The 18137-nt window shown below is 39.9% G+C and overlaps 1 protein-coding gene across 1 annotated transcript in view; it reads right to left on the reverse strand.

Annotated features, from left to right (window-relative positions):
* Positions 1–668: 668 nt before the first annotated feature.
* Positions 669–18137, reverse strand: part of Smp_099090 (putative alpha(1,3)fucosyltransferase) — a gene marked incomplete at both ends in the record, with an annotated part of 26075 nt that continues 8606 nt past the window's right edge. Inside the window, 3 exons of the mRNA XM_018789836.1 lie at positions 669–1085; positions 1136–1313; positions 1427–1624. Of these exons, the coding sequence (XP_018655239.1) occupies positions 669–1085; positions 1136–1313; positions 1427–1624 (793 nt within the window). The remainder of the gene's footprint in view (positions 1086–1135; positions 1314–1426; positions 1625–18137) is intronic.

Here is an 18137-nt window from a genome sequence, read left to right on the forward strand (position 1 = left end):
TTTTGCTAGTGAAGTCTCGCTGTATTCTTTTCACCTTGAGTATATCGGATAGGCGAAGGCTCGAAAATAAGAACGAGCAGTATTCGACGGTGGGTCTAACGCAGACTTCATAAAGAATGATTTTAGTTTCGTTTGGAAATAAATTACGGAGAATGAAGCCAAACAATCTCCGTATTTGAGATGCTTTAGTTGATATATGTTCTGAGAAATTAAGACTGTCTGAGTAATTAACCCCTAGGTCATTTACTGATGTCAAGTGGGGTTTTGTTAAGTGCTAGTTTGATTTAAAGAAACGTGTCTCCAATATATAGCCAACCACATTTCTCAGTAAATGAGTTCAACTTGATAAATAATGCTATGTTTGACACAATTGCATCTGGCCAACCAATCAACATGCCTCATGTTACTTGTGGTTATTGACGTCCCTCTGTACAGAACTGGGTATCATTGTAAGCATATTTATTGCCATCTCTCTGTTCTTCCTGCTTCCTGTGTGACAGGGTATGGTGTCTCCAACCGCATCCTTTAACAGCACATGAGTTCGGTGATCGACAGTGTTTTGCTACGTGGCTAGCCTTCAGACAAACAATACAATGTGTCGAAGAACGAATTATTTCCTTTCTGTAACATTCTTGTCTTTAAACTTCTGACATTGATCTAAAGAATGATCACCTGAGCACTCCAACACAGGATAAACTACGTAAGTGGGCATTGTCGTCACTACTGCTCGTATAAGATATCGTTGCTGCACTGTAATCTGGACTAATTCTCCCCTTTAAAACCCCGATATCCCTATTGTCACTATTACTATCACGGTTGACGAGTAATCCTTTTCGAGTATTAGCCATATCGGCTTGTTGCTTTGCAAACGCAGTAAGATCGGTAAACAAAGGCTCACAACCTCCTCTGATAACCTTATAAGCTGTCTTTAGCCACTTTTGTTGAACATGAGTCGGTAATTTCAGAACAATAATTTCAATAGTTCTGTAGGTGTTAGGTGAGAAACGTAATTCATTTGTCCGAGAGTCAAACAGTATACTTTCATTTCCCGGGAATATTTCCTCAAACCATCTGGTTGGTTCCATCTTATATTGGGAAAATTTGACAAGCTGTCGATGGACGTGCGTGCTACTACGTGTTTTCGACCAAAGGTTTCTTCTAAAGGCTTTAGAGCTTGATGATAGCCAATCTGTGGTTCCAGTATAGCACAATGAAGAATGGCGGCTTTTGCTTCGCCGTCACAATATTGAATCAAGTAATTTAGATTAGCTCTAAATCCAATATTCTCACTTCCGGTGCATTCTTCGAAATTTCTAACAAAATTCCAGTAATTTATCAATGTACCATCGAATCTAAAGGTTTCCCTTTTTGGTAAATACAGATTTTTTAATATTACATCTTCGTTGTTGCTTACTGATGGACAAACCCCTCATTTTCATGGCAGCGTAACTTTTCTAGCTCAATTTCCTTTTCTAACTGAGTTATACGTAATCTAGCTAACTCTAATTCTATCATACTATTAGATTTAGGTTTGTCCTTTTCCAGTTGTTTCCCATCATAAACTCTCAGATGATGAGTTGATAACTCTCGAGTCTCATCGGAATCGTAGTACTTATCAGAAGTCATTTCAGTAATTATGTCAACGTTTACTGTTCGAAACTTCGTAAGAAAGAATTTCCTACAGGTGCAACTCCAAAATATTCTCTAGACTGTCGAGTACAGAGTCCTGGTTTCGCCAAAGTCAGAACAAGTAAGCCAATTGGCTTAATAAACTTTATCTGTTTCTAAAACGTAAATTAACAACGTTAGTATGCAGACAAACAGTACAGTCTATTACATAGGGAAAAGGAGAGACATAAATGATATACCGAACAATAACTGGAGAATAGGAAAAATGAGTAAAAAAGGTGTATATTGTTTTTTTGAATGAACATAAATTTGTGATTGGTGGATAAAAGTGATATAGTCATACAGAGTCTAAGAAAGTCAGTGTGGTGGTGAGCTTTTCGCTTTATCATTGGTGTGTTTGTTTATCGATATCACTTTACAGATGTTTAAAGTTATTGATCACTTATTAGTAAGAGTTTAAAAACTGACGGTTGTTTCAGTGAGCTGTAAGGATAGTGAACGAGAAGTCGAAAGTATAAATGGTTTGATGAAGCTGTCCCAACAGTATCATTAACAGTAAATGTTTCATACGCGGTCGACAAGTGAGCGGAAAAAAATAGAAGAGAACATAATAAACCAGGAATGTTATTCTGGGCCATGTCAGTTGTGTTGGCGTGAAACGTTGTTAGAGTTGGTTTACAGACGACAATGTCAGTTTCAGCTTGCAAGTGTTTGCTCTATCGCGTAAATCGGTGAATCGCGCGAACAGCTATGTTGTCAGACCAGCAAATGAAGTGCATAGATAGTAAATTGCCGAGTATATCTGATACACAACATCTACGAAAATTAATATTAGATGTTATAAGCAATTGTATAACTCAGTCGGCAATCTGAGTTCACGTTGATAGTAATATTGATTTCATCCATCATATTTATCAATAATGAAGTCCCAACAGTCATGCATGATTGTGTTGAAAATCATTGTGACTTAGCTTGTTATGATGATTAGAAGTATTCAGGTTATTATACTAACGAGTAGTTTCCGAAACAGTGCAATTTAAGTCAGACAATACTGGATGAGCACAAACGAACGCATTGTATTTGGATATAATAGTAACGATAATAATATATATTCTAAAAATAGTAATTACAGAATTCACGCCAGTTTACAGGCATGATCCATTTGATATACATAGTAACAGTGGATGCAAAGAACAAACATGTGATATAAGATTGTTTTAAGTTTGCTAGTTCAGTAATTGTTCAGGTAGCATATTTAGGACACGTATTACACCAATCCAATGCATCATCAGGGAACTTTTAATTTTTTCCTAAGTGGAGAACCTGTTAACTCCTGAATGGTGTTATTTAAGGCTATTTCCAGTTCCAGGACGAATTATTGATAATTATCTACAACTAGGGAAATTAAATTAAAACAGAGAGCGCGGAACAACAAAGCAATGATTACCAACATATGTCAGTTAGGTTTACCACTGTTTGTGTTAGATATTATTCAAATAAGTTGAGGTCGCTAGGGCCAGTGTTACTGTAATGTCACAGCAGGTAAGTGGTCAAACATTTAAAGTTCCTATAGTCTCACTTGTGGAGTAAGACACACCTACAGGCGCTAGAACATTTAATACATTTTCAGAGGAACAGTATGCATCAATGCAGCGAACAAACAATCGGAGAGATTTTATCATACGGATAGTTTGTGGTAGACTATTCCAGAGTCTTGAAAACATACAGGTAAAATAGTTCATATAGAGAGGTGATTTAGAATATGTTTGTTTCGCTAGTGACTAGCAGTTACTAATGTCCTAATGAGACGTTTCTGCATATTGAATTGTTTAGTTGGATGCAAAGGAAAGTTTATTATGTATTTTAAAGAAGAAGATAAGATTTAGTTTGAGTCTCCTCTTCCATAGAGGGTCGAGCCCAAGCTCATTACATCTAGAATTATAAATCAAGGTACGATCAGTTCCGAGAATACGAAGTGTAAATCGTCTCTGTACTGATTCCAGCCTTAATTCACCCTTTATGCGCGCACTACCAAGAATAAACACGCAGTACACTAGGAGTGGTCGGCCACAAACTTTGCACATTGAAATACGTCATTCATTGTTAAAAGGGCTCCGAGTTATGTAACCTATAAGGCGTTGAGATTTGAAAGTCTGTTTCATTATCTGTTCTGTAAACGACAAGTCATAGGAGTGCCTAGGTCCTAAGTCTACTACTGTGTGTAACCTAGGTAACACTTAACCATTTATGGCAAGATCTACATTGAATGATGTATCAGCGAATTATATCCACCCACATTTAGCTGTATTAAGCTCCAGCTGCCATTTTGAGCATCACTGTGCTACCTTGTTAAGCTCCGTGCTGATGCAATTTCGAATATTGCTCAGCTCATGTGGAGAAAATGAATACACACCTTCAAGATCATCTGCGTACAGAAGGGGTTTACCCACACAAAAACACTAACAAATGTCATTGATAAAAACTAAAAAGAGCAAAGGACCTAATTCACTACCTAGTATTACACCATTTCTAACAGATGCGGCGTTCGACAATGAAGAGTTGATTTTAACTATTTGATGTCGGTTGCTGAGGAAGGAATCAAACCAAGCAAGCAAAGGGTTGTGGCCCCCATTTAACCTGAGTTTACCTATGAGAATTTGGTGGTTGACCATTATCGAAGGCCTAAGAAATGTCCAGGTATAGCAATAATGCTGGTTATCTTTGGCTACGAAGAGAACAGACTAAATTAAAGAAGTCGAAGTGACATGTCATACAAGATCAATTTTCAAGAAATCTATGTTGTGTATCATTGATAAATTTTTCAGTCAGTATTTACTGACTGGATGGTTCGTCACCAATAATAAGCGGACAATCAAGTACAAAATAATCATTAGTTCGTACATATAACACTTCTATAACGTTATTCAGCTGCTAGCGCCTTAAAAACATCCAGTTTTGCTTCAGACGTCTTTAACCAATCGTGTATTTGCGTTTACCCATATAATAAATATGCTAAACCTGCATTTTATGGTTGTTTACGTGGTTTAACTGAGAGTCATGAATCAAAATTTGCTGATCACTAATTGCCAGCTTTAATATTTAAAGCTGCACAGCTTCTTTCAAGTGGAATACACAAATTACGGCGTTGAAGTTGAATGATCACACTACTTTGGTGTGTGATGCAATGTCACAGCAAACTAGCATAATCATTATGCATACTGACAGTTGTACTGAACGTCCGTTTAAATATTGTTATTTTAACAGTTGGATGTGTAAATACAAATGGTGAGATTCGTGATGAGTTTCATAGGCCGTTTAGGTATTCGCATCTAAATATGTCCAAACAAAAGTTACATGTCACTCATACAGTAATATAATGGAATCTTGGATTACCGTGTGAGATTACGATTAGTGCAAAGCATTTAATAGCCATTGGTAGAGAATGTTGATTAGCAATGTGACCAATGTTTAGAACGTTCAGACAACACAGCCATTTTGTAAAAAGGCAATGGAGAATGGTTACCATCCAGCGTTCATGAACATGTTGCGTACGGTAATACGGCGAAGTATCCAGTTAATATGTAGATTAAGATTGTGCATATGCAATACGTTTCTCCATAATATAACGTCCGATGAGGTATACAACGGAAAATATACTCTGAAAATCCCTCTACAGCATTCTACTAAACGGCATTGTCATCTGTTTGTTTCTTCTCCCTGTTGTGTATTTTAACCTTTATTCATATCTCTTTTAACCGCACTCTATGTTCTTCAGTCTTCCTCATCCAAGCTTTTACCATGTGACTTTGGTTAAAGAATAACCTTGTGTTACTTAGTTTTTCTATTGAGTGTTGCTGTGCTACTGACAATAAGGTCACGCTTGGCCAGTTCAAAGTCACGGTGCAGTTCAGTTTGCGACTGCTAACCTTTGAATATCTGTCTGGAAAGATTGCTGGATTCCCTGAAGAAAGATACCTTATCCCATCTTGCTAAGAATGTTTTAACTGATTCTCAGGAATCAAACTTCTCGTTATTAACTCTTTCTTTTGTTGTTCAGCATGCTATTTTATGTTAGAGAAAGTCTTTAAACTCCCTGGTAAGACCAAGAGTGGGGAGAGTCAGCTCTCCCTCTTCAAATGCTCTCACACGGCCACGTGCATACAACCACTGACAGAGAATTCCTACTCACTGCCTTCTCTCTACGGGTACATCTGTTACCAAAGTAAGTGGACGAAAATCGAATGTCCGGTGTTAGATCCATTTTGAAAGTGAAAATCCCTCCATGCATATATTTGTGATTTCTTCCTTGTGGTTTCTTTATTTGTATATATTGTTAACTTTTTTGATGCTAATTAAGTCTGTAACGTTTAATTTTCTTGGTTTTCTTATCGCTTTTATTGAGTCTCTATGTTCCTTACTGAACTGTATTTAGTTTGTTTTAATTGTTATTATTCTGGCGGCTGCCATATTGACTGCTCGCTCTTTGATTGTGCGGTTTGATTTTGACTGGGATCGTGCATTTTGGTTGTAATTTGAAGTACTTTCCCAGATATTGAAACGCTTTGTGTTATAAAACAGCCGCTCAAACGGAATCTTACGTGATCTATCCAGAAAGGATAGAATAACACTCGCCTTTTGGTGTTTTCGGTAATTTTCATATATTTCTTACCACTTTGCTATTCATTGTAATTTAGATTGAATATTTCGGTATCAATTGTCGGTTGAATAACTGTGTGGTAATATTTGTTTAGGTAAATTTGTAAATTTGTATATATGATGAAATTTAGAACCGTTATCACTCCAATCGCTTTGTTCTGATTTCGACTGGGGTTTTCAAGTTTTTTCACTTTGACTATCCAGTTGTCCATCACTCCTAACCTAGTTGGAACGAGGTTTGGATCTTACGTCCGGTGCTGTAACCGGGTTGGTGGACACTTTGTGAGATGAACAAAAGGATGTTCATAATCGCTTTCAAATATGAACATTACCTTTCGAAATGGTGGATGGAGATAAAATATCATTTGGAACACCCCAAATAATGGAATCAACATCCTAAAATTGTAGATTTATCACAACGTGATCCCCTTATCCGTAAGATCGTACGTGGAATTCACATCACTGTCTACACTGACTCATCGCATCATAACAACCAACAAGATATGATGGAGAACACATTTAGGCTGGAGATAGAACAATATATTCAGTATGAATACAAAGTATAGGCTACACACGAATGATCAAGCCAGCAAGGCTGAGCCATTTGTGAGTTGATTTAATCCAGTTAATTCCTTCCGCTTTCTCCATTGTTAACCTTCTCTTTGTGTTGATTGTTAAATATAAATCTTTTCATTAATTATATGCTCGGTTTCAAAAGTCTCGTGTTTATGATCCAATGCCACTATAGACTCACTTAGATCCTCATAACGTATTCCGTTATTGTGACTGGCTTGCATATGAAACATAGATTTATAAACCTTTGTCAGTAGATTATGGGAAATTAGTTTGTATGTAACATCGACACTCTGTAAACGTTTCTGTAGTGTTGTGAATGATTGTGGAGTTTGTATGGACCAAAAAGTCTTGGTTCTTTAGGTTTGCTTGGTTTTGAATTTCAACTACATTACGTTCGTTTGTGATCACCTAGTTCTACCTGATTTGAATTGTGTTACTGTGATGTTTGAACGAACCAATGATTCCTTTGTGTTGATGACTGTTTTGATTTTGAATTCCAAATACAGTACATTCGTTCATGCTCATCTAGTACTTCTTGATTAAATTGCTTTATTGCTTGGATTACTAGTTCATACTATAATTCGAATGCTTCTGAATATCACATTGTCGTCGCGATTGAGCTTGCGATACAACAGTTGGACATTTATTCAAATTCTGAAGCTTTTTGGAATTATTTTGAAAGGTTTGAGATATGGAGCATGGCCAAGAAAGGTATGAAGGGTGGCTAAATTATGGCACGTTTTCTGACATTCATCGGTCAAGAAGCCTACAGTTTATTAAAAAGGTTGGCATATCCAGATAAGCCGATCTCACTCCCTTATACAACGCTCAAGGAAATACTAGTAAATCATGTGAAATGCACCAGTCTTGAATGTCGTGAGAGCGAAATTTCATAAGACGATTTGTCAGGATAACAAAAAGGTCAGGGAATTCATCCTTGAATTGCAAAGACAAACTGCCAAATGCAATTTCGATGCTGAACTTCATGTACAGCTGAGAGATCGATTAATTGCAGGAATTAACATACCAGGTCTGAAAAAGGAGCTGTTAATAATTCCGAAGTTTTCCTTTCAAGATGCAGGAACTGCCTGTATTAACTACGAAGCAGTGAACGAACTTGATATTCAATCGATGAAAATTTCCAATACTTTGCTCAGTCGTCTTGATGAAATACAATCTCAAGGTCGATCAAATTTGCGTTTTTTTAATCATGATTTCTATTCTCGTGGAAATATGAAAGATGATTCAATAAGGGACTGAAAGGCAAACAACAAAGATGAGAAAAAGTTTGGTGAATGCTTATGTTGTGGCAAATTTCATTCTCCTAATTCATGTGCATTTCGTAATGCTAGATGTTTTAAATGAGGCGAGATAGGACACATTCATTCAGTATGCAAAACTACTGTTCACGTTGCTTCAAGTATCACTAAGTCTTGTAACTTGGATCCCAATAGTTCGGCTGTTCCTAATGACCATCTATCTTCATACACTGTTGGGAAAGACAATGTTCATATTCGAAAGCGATTATATACATCCCTTGGTTCATTTCATGAATTTATTGTGGACATATGTAGTATAGAGTCCATTATTTCATTGAAGAACTTGAAATCTTTAGATCTTAATGCTGTGATAAGACCAACTGAGGTCTCAATAGTGGGGATTACTGGACACAGACTGCCTATTCGAGGATGTTGTGAATTACTAATAAGAAATGATAATTCTGCGTATGTACCTTGTGAATTTTTAGTTAGTGAAACAGGACTGTCAATACTAGATTTAAAAAATCTAAAAAAGCTTAAAGTGAAATTGTCTCTACTAGTTTCTACAGAGAATCCTGATACTTGTGTGCGAAAGGTATAATTGAACCGATTCAGTCCTCAGCTTGGGGTATTCCTATTGTTACGCCATTGAAGTCGGATAGAAACCTAGAATATGTGGTGATTACAAATTAACACTGAACTCCCGTTTGTTGAAGCAAACATGCACGACGATGGAGGCTGAAGATATTCTAAATCGACTTCATCGTTCTAAAGTGTTCTCGAAAGTTGACTTGAAAGATGCTTATCTTCAAATCGCTTTAGATCAATCTTCATCTATCTTGACAACAATTAACATTCCTTTTGGTCTGTTCAAATACCACTTCCCTCCATTTGGTCTAAGTTGTTCTCCAGCCATATTTCAGGAAGTTATGAATAAGGTAGTCAGCGATATTGAAGGTGTTGAAGTTTATCAAAATGATCTCATTGTTCATGGTGCTGATAAAGTAGTTCATGACCAGTCAGTCAGTTAGTCACAACGTAGGACTTCGTACGTATGTACATCAGTTCGAGTTTCCATACCACATTAACACAGAGATGCAGTTGTCGATTCAAATCCCATAGTGGTAGGAGTAGTAAGAGTATAAGCATTATGTGAAAGATTGGGGTTTGAATACGTTATTGAAGGAGTATAATTCGGTGAAATAAATTTGGAAAGAGTAAAAAGATAGGGACATGAAGAATTCAAAAGATTGGAATTTGCGAGAACACAAAGAGTTGATTCACCTTCGCCATTGCAAACGATTTTGAGCTATATCATTCAAGGTCTATAACCATCGGTTGCTATCATCTCGCGGACCCCAACTAGGTGGTCTACACCTACCAACATGGCTCAGTCCACTTGTCAGTGACTTCATGGATTTGTAACACGGTTTGGTCTGACTGCCCCTACCTTTCTTCCAACCTACTCCTACACCATAAAACATCGCACATCGGTGGTTGGGGATACGTGACACATGTCCCAGCCATCTCAACTGATGAAGTTTCACTGCTTCATCAGTCGATTTGCCATCCTTACCTAGTACCCGTTTCCTAACAACTGCATTACTTACCCGGTGGTCCCAGGATATATGAGCAATGCTTCGAAGACACCTATGATCGAATACTAGCAGCCTACGAATATCCTCGACTCTTACCGGCCATGTTTCACTGCCATAAAGTAGGACGGAACGAACTGCTGCACAGTAAACCCATTCTTTGGTTGGTAGACGGATATCTCGCCTACGCCATAAATGAAGCAAGTTGGCGAAAGCTAGACGAGCCTTATGTATCCGTGCTGAGATTTCGTCACACACCAGACCACAAAGGCTGATGAGACTCCCAAGATAAGTGAAGCGGTCAACACGCTCAACTACTTCACTCCCTATCACTAGTTCAGGTGCCGATGCAACCCAATCCTGAAGTAACATTTTGCACTTCGAAGGGGAGAATCGCATCCCGAACATGCCTGCATAGTTGCTTATAGTGATCAGAAGACTCTGCATTTTGTCAGCGTCTTCACCAAATAGAACTCTGTCATCGGCGTATTCTAAGTCAACAAGTGAGCCTCTCGGTAAAAGTTCAACTCCAGGAGATTTAGATGATGAAAGTGTTATCTCTAAAATTATGTCAACGACAAATTTAAACAAGAATGGCGAGAATGGATAGCCCTGACGAACACCACTTGAGGTAATCAATTCTGATGAAAGTTCGCCATAGGCTCTAGCTCGACCAGTTGTGTTCGAGTAGAGAGCCTTTATGAGGTTCGTGTACTTCTTTGGTACTCCCTTCAGTGACAAACACTGCCATAGAACCTGACGATCAACGGAGTCAAATGCCGTCTTGAGGTCAAGAAATACTACTATTGTGGGACGTCTGAATGTGTGTCTATGTTCTAGGACCTGACGTAGAGTCAATATCTGGTCTATACAACCACGTCCAGGTCGAAAACCAGCCTGGTTTTCTCTAGTCTGTTCTTCACGAGCTTTGGTTAGGCGTCGAAGTATTATTGAAGCTAATATTTTAGACACTATATTGGTCAAACTGATCCTTCTGTGATTGCCACAAGAGGACTTTTGTCTTTTCTTATAGACTGGCACAATCAGTGATTGGGACCAGTCAGATGGAATTACATCCAGTTCCCAGATTCTACCTAAGACCTCAGTCAATTTGGTTGCTAGTACTGGACCATCATCCTTAAAAATCTCAGGAGTAAACCTGTCAGGGCCTGCTGCTCTCCCTCGCTTTAGATTTCCTATAGCTTTTTCAACCTCGTAGAGAGTTGGAGGACTTACCTCAATTTGCCACTCAGGACGACTGGGGATCATGGGTAACTGAAGTGTGGCTGAAGGCCAGTTGAACTGATCCCTAAAGTGTTCTGCCTATCGATACAATCTCCTGGATTGAGAATGAATAATATGTCCATCTTTATCTGAGATAGTTTCGCTGATAGTTGGGTTCCTAATACAGCCATCGCTGTCCTTCCAGTTGTTCCTGAAATATATTCTTACCTTGCCTATCATTAAGTAGAACCCCTAGAGGCTTCCCTGCACTGTCTTTCCTACGTCCAGTAAGACGCAGACAGATACGTGCTCGCACTAGAGCATGATCTGAGTCTAAACATGTGCTCCAGAATGAGCGATAGTCTTCTATCGAGCCTCTCCATCGGTGGCTGACAGCGATGTGATCTAATTGGGTCCAACGTTGGGACGAATTCGGGGGTCGCCATGTCAAAAGATGTTTTTCCTTATGCCTAAAGTTAGTATTTGCAAGAAATAGGCGGTTGTCTGAGCATAGCTGCAACAGACGGTCGCCATTATCTGACACCATATGATCCACCCAGTTGTCATTCCCTTTCACTTAGTTCACCTACGTGAGCATTAAAGTCACCTGCCACTAATACTACATCAGAACGCTTAGCTTTTCGGAGAAGGTCAGAAAGTTTCCTGTAGAACTCATCTTTTATATCGTCTGAGCTGCAGTCAGTGGGAGAGTAGGCAGAGACGACGAAGAGGCATCGACGAGTTTCCCTATCTTTCCGAGTCCTTACTGATCCGTTTATTCAGGCAGCGCATGGACGACTGTCTACTGGGATCCAGTCTAAAAGAGCTAGTTTTGCCCTAGGACTTAATGCTATGCCTACTCCAGCGAGGCCACGGGAAGCAGCATCAGGGCTTCCAGATACACGAAGCGTGTATCGAGATGGTTCTTTATTTTGATATGGTGAGGTCAAATGAATGACGCTACTCGGATCTTGTATGCGCGTTTTCGGAGACGCAGCACACATCGATGGTGTAAGATTCTAAAGTCCTACCTAAGAGAGCCTGTTGTCCTAATTGGCACAATGTACGGACATTAAAAGTTCCTACATGTAGTTCAGAGCGTGGTTTCAGGAGACCAGGAATAACGTTCCGTGTATTCGAATCGTTTGCCCAAGCAGTGCGAGGTGATAAAAGGACGTGAAAAGGGTTAGTCGTGGAGATAAGAGAGTTATTAGGTGAAGGAAGGATTCAATTGTGAACAACTTGGTTTCGTGTGCAGTTACGGGTATGAGGGCTAATATCACTTCCCGGCTGCCCACACCGTGGAAGGGTATTTCTTGAGGGACCTAAAAAGGAAGTTGAATTAGTGTTGGTCTTAACGACCAGGGAGCGTGATTGCAGTGCCCAAGGGACAACTGCTTGAGGCCGGTCACGCACGGCCTTTTTGTGGGTAGTTTTTGTGTTAGCTTCGTTCTGCAAAGGACCTTACCGCCGGAGATGGAAATACGTGGGATAAGGCGAGGTGTGCAATTTTAGGGTCGACCTTTTCTAACCTCATCCCTCCTTGTGGAATGCGGCATCGCTGTTATGCTGTTGTCTGAAGGAAACACCTTACTGCTGTAACACTTCTGTATAGTCAGCAGTACGACTTCACCTTCGGTTTTCTGCTTTTAGCCTTACCGCTCTTCAACCGACCTGTCTGGCATGGTAGGACCTTGATGAACGATTGTTTCAGCCAGTATAGCTCGATTGGTTCATCACGATAGGCAAGCCCGACCACCACGCCAAGGTAGCAGCAACGGTCGGGTCAGTTCATGACCATATACTTATTGCTTTATTGAGTCGTTTAATTGAGAAGAATATTATAGTGAATCCAAATAAGTGTTCATTTTGTGTATCTAGTTTTGAATACCTTGGATACCTAGTTGATGGTTATGAATTTAGACCAGATATGAAACGACTGGCTCCACTGAGAAATGCACCGTCTCCAAAAAATCTCACAGAATTACGTTCACTAGTGGGTACTCTTCACTACTATTCTCCTTTTATTCCTAATTTTTCTTGTCGTGCAAACTGCTTATATGTATTATTTTGACATCCAATTCATTTAAATGGGGTGAAGAACAAGAGTCATGCCTACGAAGTCTGCCAAAGTTTCTTCAAAGTGATGCTGTTTTTCGAACTTACTCACACAGTATACATTCTGTACTTAATACTGACGCATCATCTGTGGGCATTGGTGAAGTTTTGGAACAGGAAGGTGGGCCAGTTATCTGTGTTTCACGCAAACTTACTGTTACTGAACAAGGTTATTCACAAACGCAGCAAGAAGCATTAGTTGTGTTTTGGGCTGTTAAAAGACTGAATAAATATTCATTACGCAAACCTGTCCTTGATGATCTTCATAGAGGACATCTAGGTGTTGAGAAAATGAAGTCATTGGCAAGACTCACATGTTGGTGGCCAGAGATAAATGTAGATATATGTCGTACAGCAAACAATTGTGAGATATGTCATAAGCTAAAAAGTCAGCCTTCGAAGTGGACTCCATGGTCAGTATCGTCTGACGCCTGGCAGAGAATTCATGCAGACTACTGCCGTCCATTTCTTGGCAAATAATATGCACTTGTAGTTATTGGTTCTTTTTCTAAGTGGCCTGAAGTTTTTTTCACAACTTCATCGAATTCTGACTTCACAATCCAAGCATTAAGGAAGGTGTTTAGTCGAGAAGGAGTTCCCATGGTGTTAGCGACTGATAATGGCTCTCATTTCGCTGCGGATTCAGTCACTATTTGGTTGAATGGTATAGGGTGCGGACATCTGTTTACTGCCCTCAGGCACCTTGTTCTAATGGTCAGATAGAAAATTTCGATAGAACATGTCCAGGAGTAACGCAAAAGGTAACAAATTACACTTCAAATATAAAAAGATATATTGAGCAACAAAATGGTAACAGTGTTATGAAATGAATACCACTTGTAAGCTGCTCTGTGAAATAACAACCACAAATAAGTTCACTTGGTTAACAAAGGTTCCTCTGCACGTGATGGCACCAACGGCAAAATGAAGAAGATTAAATCCTGTAGTATTATTTAGTAATGATCTGGGCCAAAGCTCCAACGTAGTGTGGGAAAGCCTAAAAGGATGTTATAATACTATTATAATCTTCAATCAATGGCCGTGGTCAATAAAGCAGAAGAATGGTAGGCGGAGATAGCGTTTACATTTTAAGAACTGCGGTGGTGTAGAGTATGTTAGATATATCCAAACAAATATATATTTCTTTACCATTGATACAAAGAAATAATAAATAACGAATATAAATGTGGTCACATATAAAGTGTGACAAATAGGAAAAATATGTGATCTCTCTTTTGTTGTTACAAAAAGTCATTGAATATTCATGCCACGATAATCCTAACACTAATGATCATATTCTGGATCATACTTATAATCATCACAGCTTCCTAAACGGAAGATTTTCTTGTTCAAGCAATTTCATCATCGTTTCCTTTACGTACGATCTAAACGTTATGCACTGTAAGAATTTATGTGATAGTTTGAAGTATTTGAATTATTATACAAACTAGGAATCCCAGAAACAACGTAATTTAACCAAGAGGAACTAAATGAACACGAACGAACGTTTGTATTTGGAATTCGAAAGCAGTCATCAAGTACAAAGTAATCATCAGTTCATACAAACACCACATTTTATCTACTCTCCTTTTCAGGTCTTCAATCTTGCAGCAGTAATAGGATTTACGTTTGTTTTCAAGGTCTTTAATTTTCTTGCTTAAGCTTGAGAATGAGAGGGCTTTGAAGTCATGCGTAATTTTTTACACTTCGATCACATTGTCGACAAGTAATCAAACCTTTCATTGGAATCGTCTTCAGTGATCAATGAGGTAGGCTATCCACTAAGAATTCTTAAGTTTTCTAGACCCAAGATAGGTAGTTCACAATCGGTGATAAGGAATTCACAATTTGGGGATGAAGATTTATCTTCTCTAGTCAGCAAACTACAGCACCCAAGAATAAAAAGTTTATGACCTGTATAACTAGAAATAGAAACTTTGGTAGGCTTAATTGTAGCATCGGTATTTAATGACTTCAACTTTCCAACTGAAATGATGGACAAGATACTGCCAATGTCAACAATAAAATAGTGGGACGCAACAACGGACAAATATGATCATTTTTGAATATGAAGTGAATTATTAGAAGTTGTAGATAAGGATGGTATATTATTATTATAATCACCAAAATTAGTAAGATCTGAATGATAAAGTCTAGTATTACTTGAGGTGAAATGAACAGTGTTTTTGCAAACCGACTGGATGTATACCATTCGAACACACTTAAATCATTTAGCATGACGAAAGACACATGGATGACGTAAGTAAAATTAATCACAGGATGTACATTTATAGTAGGGTCGAGTCGGGGACGGACTATGATCACTACCACAATTCGATTACGCGCCCAAAAACGACTTGGTTCCTTTGATAACTCGTAAATCAGAAGGCTTTATTAATCCAGATCAAGTATATTTATTGGCGATCTCGTGGTATCGAAATAATACCGAGACGTGCCAACGGGTACAGGTGAAATGGGCAGAGCGTAAGAAAGTTCGAACGGAACAAGGTGGATAGCGAAACAAGAAGTGAGTCTGATACAGTTAAACAAATACAGTAAAACAATCACTGGTACAATTGGTTACAATAATAATAATTGTTTCTATTGTTCCAATCGAGTTCTTATCGAGACTGGCCGGTCACTACAAGAGCCCCCCCGCTTGAAAGGGTTTACACTTTCGATACGTAGAGGTTTCGTTCGTGGGACTGATCGTGAAACGTGCAATTGTAGGACGAAGGCGTTGGCAGAACAGGAAGCGATCGTTGATCCTCGAGTTGCCAGCAAAGGTCTTTGATGTAGAATGGTACTAGGAGGAAACGTACTGTATTGATTGCTTGGGTTAGCATGATACACCAGAATGGTTTGTATCCAGAATCTGAAGATTGCGTTCGTAGATGTCCGGACCAGAAACGCTGCAGACGCAGGACGAAACCAGATTGAGCCAAGGAACCAGATGCGACCAGAATAACCAAGTTCGGGACCAAATGTATACCATACGTATTTGGAGCCAGAGAGATCGACTGAGTACGTTGACTGGAGCGTGGGTGATCAGGCCAGTTTTCGCCAAAGTTGACTGAAGTCGACGATACCAAAACAGCGATGGTCGGAGGCGTAGGCTCGGGGTAAACAAAAAAAAATGAAAGAAAAAGAGAAAAGTGTAGCATTCGTGTAGTATAGGGGTAAGGTCCTATACTGTATCCGCTGCTGGTTATGAGGTAAGTCGCGAAAGCGTACAGGTAAGTGTACTCGGCGACCGGAACGTGAGACGGTAGTCTCGTTCGAACCTCGTGAGCCTGCAATCTCATCCGCAGTCAAGGGCGATGTGGTCTGCTGGTCTGGACGTGAGACGGAACTCTCGTCCGTAGACGGGGCAGATGACACGTGCTGTTGACTGGGACGTGAGAATGAGGTCTCAGGTGCATCTAGCGTGGGATCCGAAGTAGATATAGAGATCCCGCTAGAAGCTTTGATGGGTCTAGCATTGGGTCTCGGCTTATCAGGTAGGGCACTGTCATCGACGTGTGCTGGCATGAGACGATCAATGCTGACTACTTCGACGCGGCCATGTCGATCAACCTTGAAGGTCTTTTCGTGACGGGGAATCACGTGAAAAGGGCCTTCGTAAGGCTGTTTGCTCAGATTGACAGTAAGTTGTCGTGTACCATAGTTAGGAGTGACTGAGTCATCCGCAGAGCGTAGTCGAAGCATCGTAACATGAGACTTACTGTTACTGATAGGTACGACAGAAACTTGGGCACCTGTATCCACTAGGTACCTAGCGTTAGTGCAATAATCGTGCACGTAAAATAAACGGTCAAACTGAGGTGAAGGGCCGGTGAGTACGGCCGTATTTACTCACCGGCTCGGGAAGTTCCCGCCTTGTAGGAGCAGGGAGCTCGACAATGACGGGTACCGGCCCCGAAGGCACGGTGGAACCAGCACCAACTCGAACTCGCTTCCGAAGCCGCCTTCTGGCGTGGCTTGGAAGATGCCCGCTTGGGGCGAGTCGTTACGGCTTTACGGGATCTTGACCTGGGTCAAGGGACGTAGGGGTCTGGCACTTTTGAACGGTCTCGAAAACTGAGACGGGTGTGGATACATTTATCCCTATCCCCATGAGCCGTAGGTCGCCTAGCATCGAGATCAATGTTTGAACGGGAAGTACAAGCAACCACATAGTTGTCTTTGGCGTTAACTCGTGCTAGAATCTTGTCTGCTATGAGAGCCACCTTGTTGAGTGGGGTGTCCTCGAGCAGAGCCGTAAGATTTGGTTGAATGCTCGCTGGTAAGGCTTCGAGCCACAGCTCTTTGACTATCTCGCAGTCAGCTGTTGTGCTTCCTGCAAGAGATTGCAGGCGCGTGAGGTGGTGGCTCGGCTTAGCATCACCCATAGGGTGACGTGCTAATAGGGTCCTCAATCGTTCCTCTCTTGAGGGGAGGAAATGTCGAAGGATTGCATCCTTGAGACGGTCGTAAACGTTTGGAACGTTGGGATTGAGGACAACCTCACGAACAGCGGTTAAATGGTCCCCGGGCAATGACTCCAGAGCGTAGGCGTACTTCTGCCTTTGATTGGTTATGCGGCGGATCTCGAATTGAGATTCCAGTGCCGCGAACCAGACTTCTGGATCATGAGGGATAAATGGAACTGGTCGAAAACTAATAGCCTGTACCTCGGAGTCTATTATATTTATACTATTCTTATCGTTATCCACCATATTAAGTTGCCAAAATATTATATATTGAAAATATCAATACGAATATGTGCAACAGAAGTGGATAGATAAACAGACTCACCGAATTGATCTGGGTTGGAAAATTGGCCAAGTTTGAAATTCAATCGATGAATTGAGTTACCAGTTGTAAAATGTATGTTCGTAAGTATATCATGTTCACAAAACATTTAATGTATTTCGATTGTGCTGAAAAATTAATGTTACTATTATTGTTTGATAAAAATCTGTGTATTAAGTATCTTTAGACTAAACTGTTTGTCGACTTCACCATTAGGTTAATTTACTCGATTCTAGTTTTGATGTAAACACACTTAACTCATATGTAAATGTTAATTACTTAGAGA

This window comes from Schistosoma mansoni, chromosome W (assembly GCF_000237925.1).
Source record: "Schistosoma mansoni strain Puerto Rico chromosome W, complete genome".
Taxonomy (NCBI): domain Eukaryota; kingdom Metazoa; phylum Platyhelminthes; class Trematoda; order Strigeidida; family Schistosomatidae; genus Schistosoma; species Schistosoma mansoni.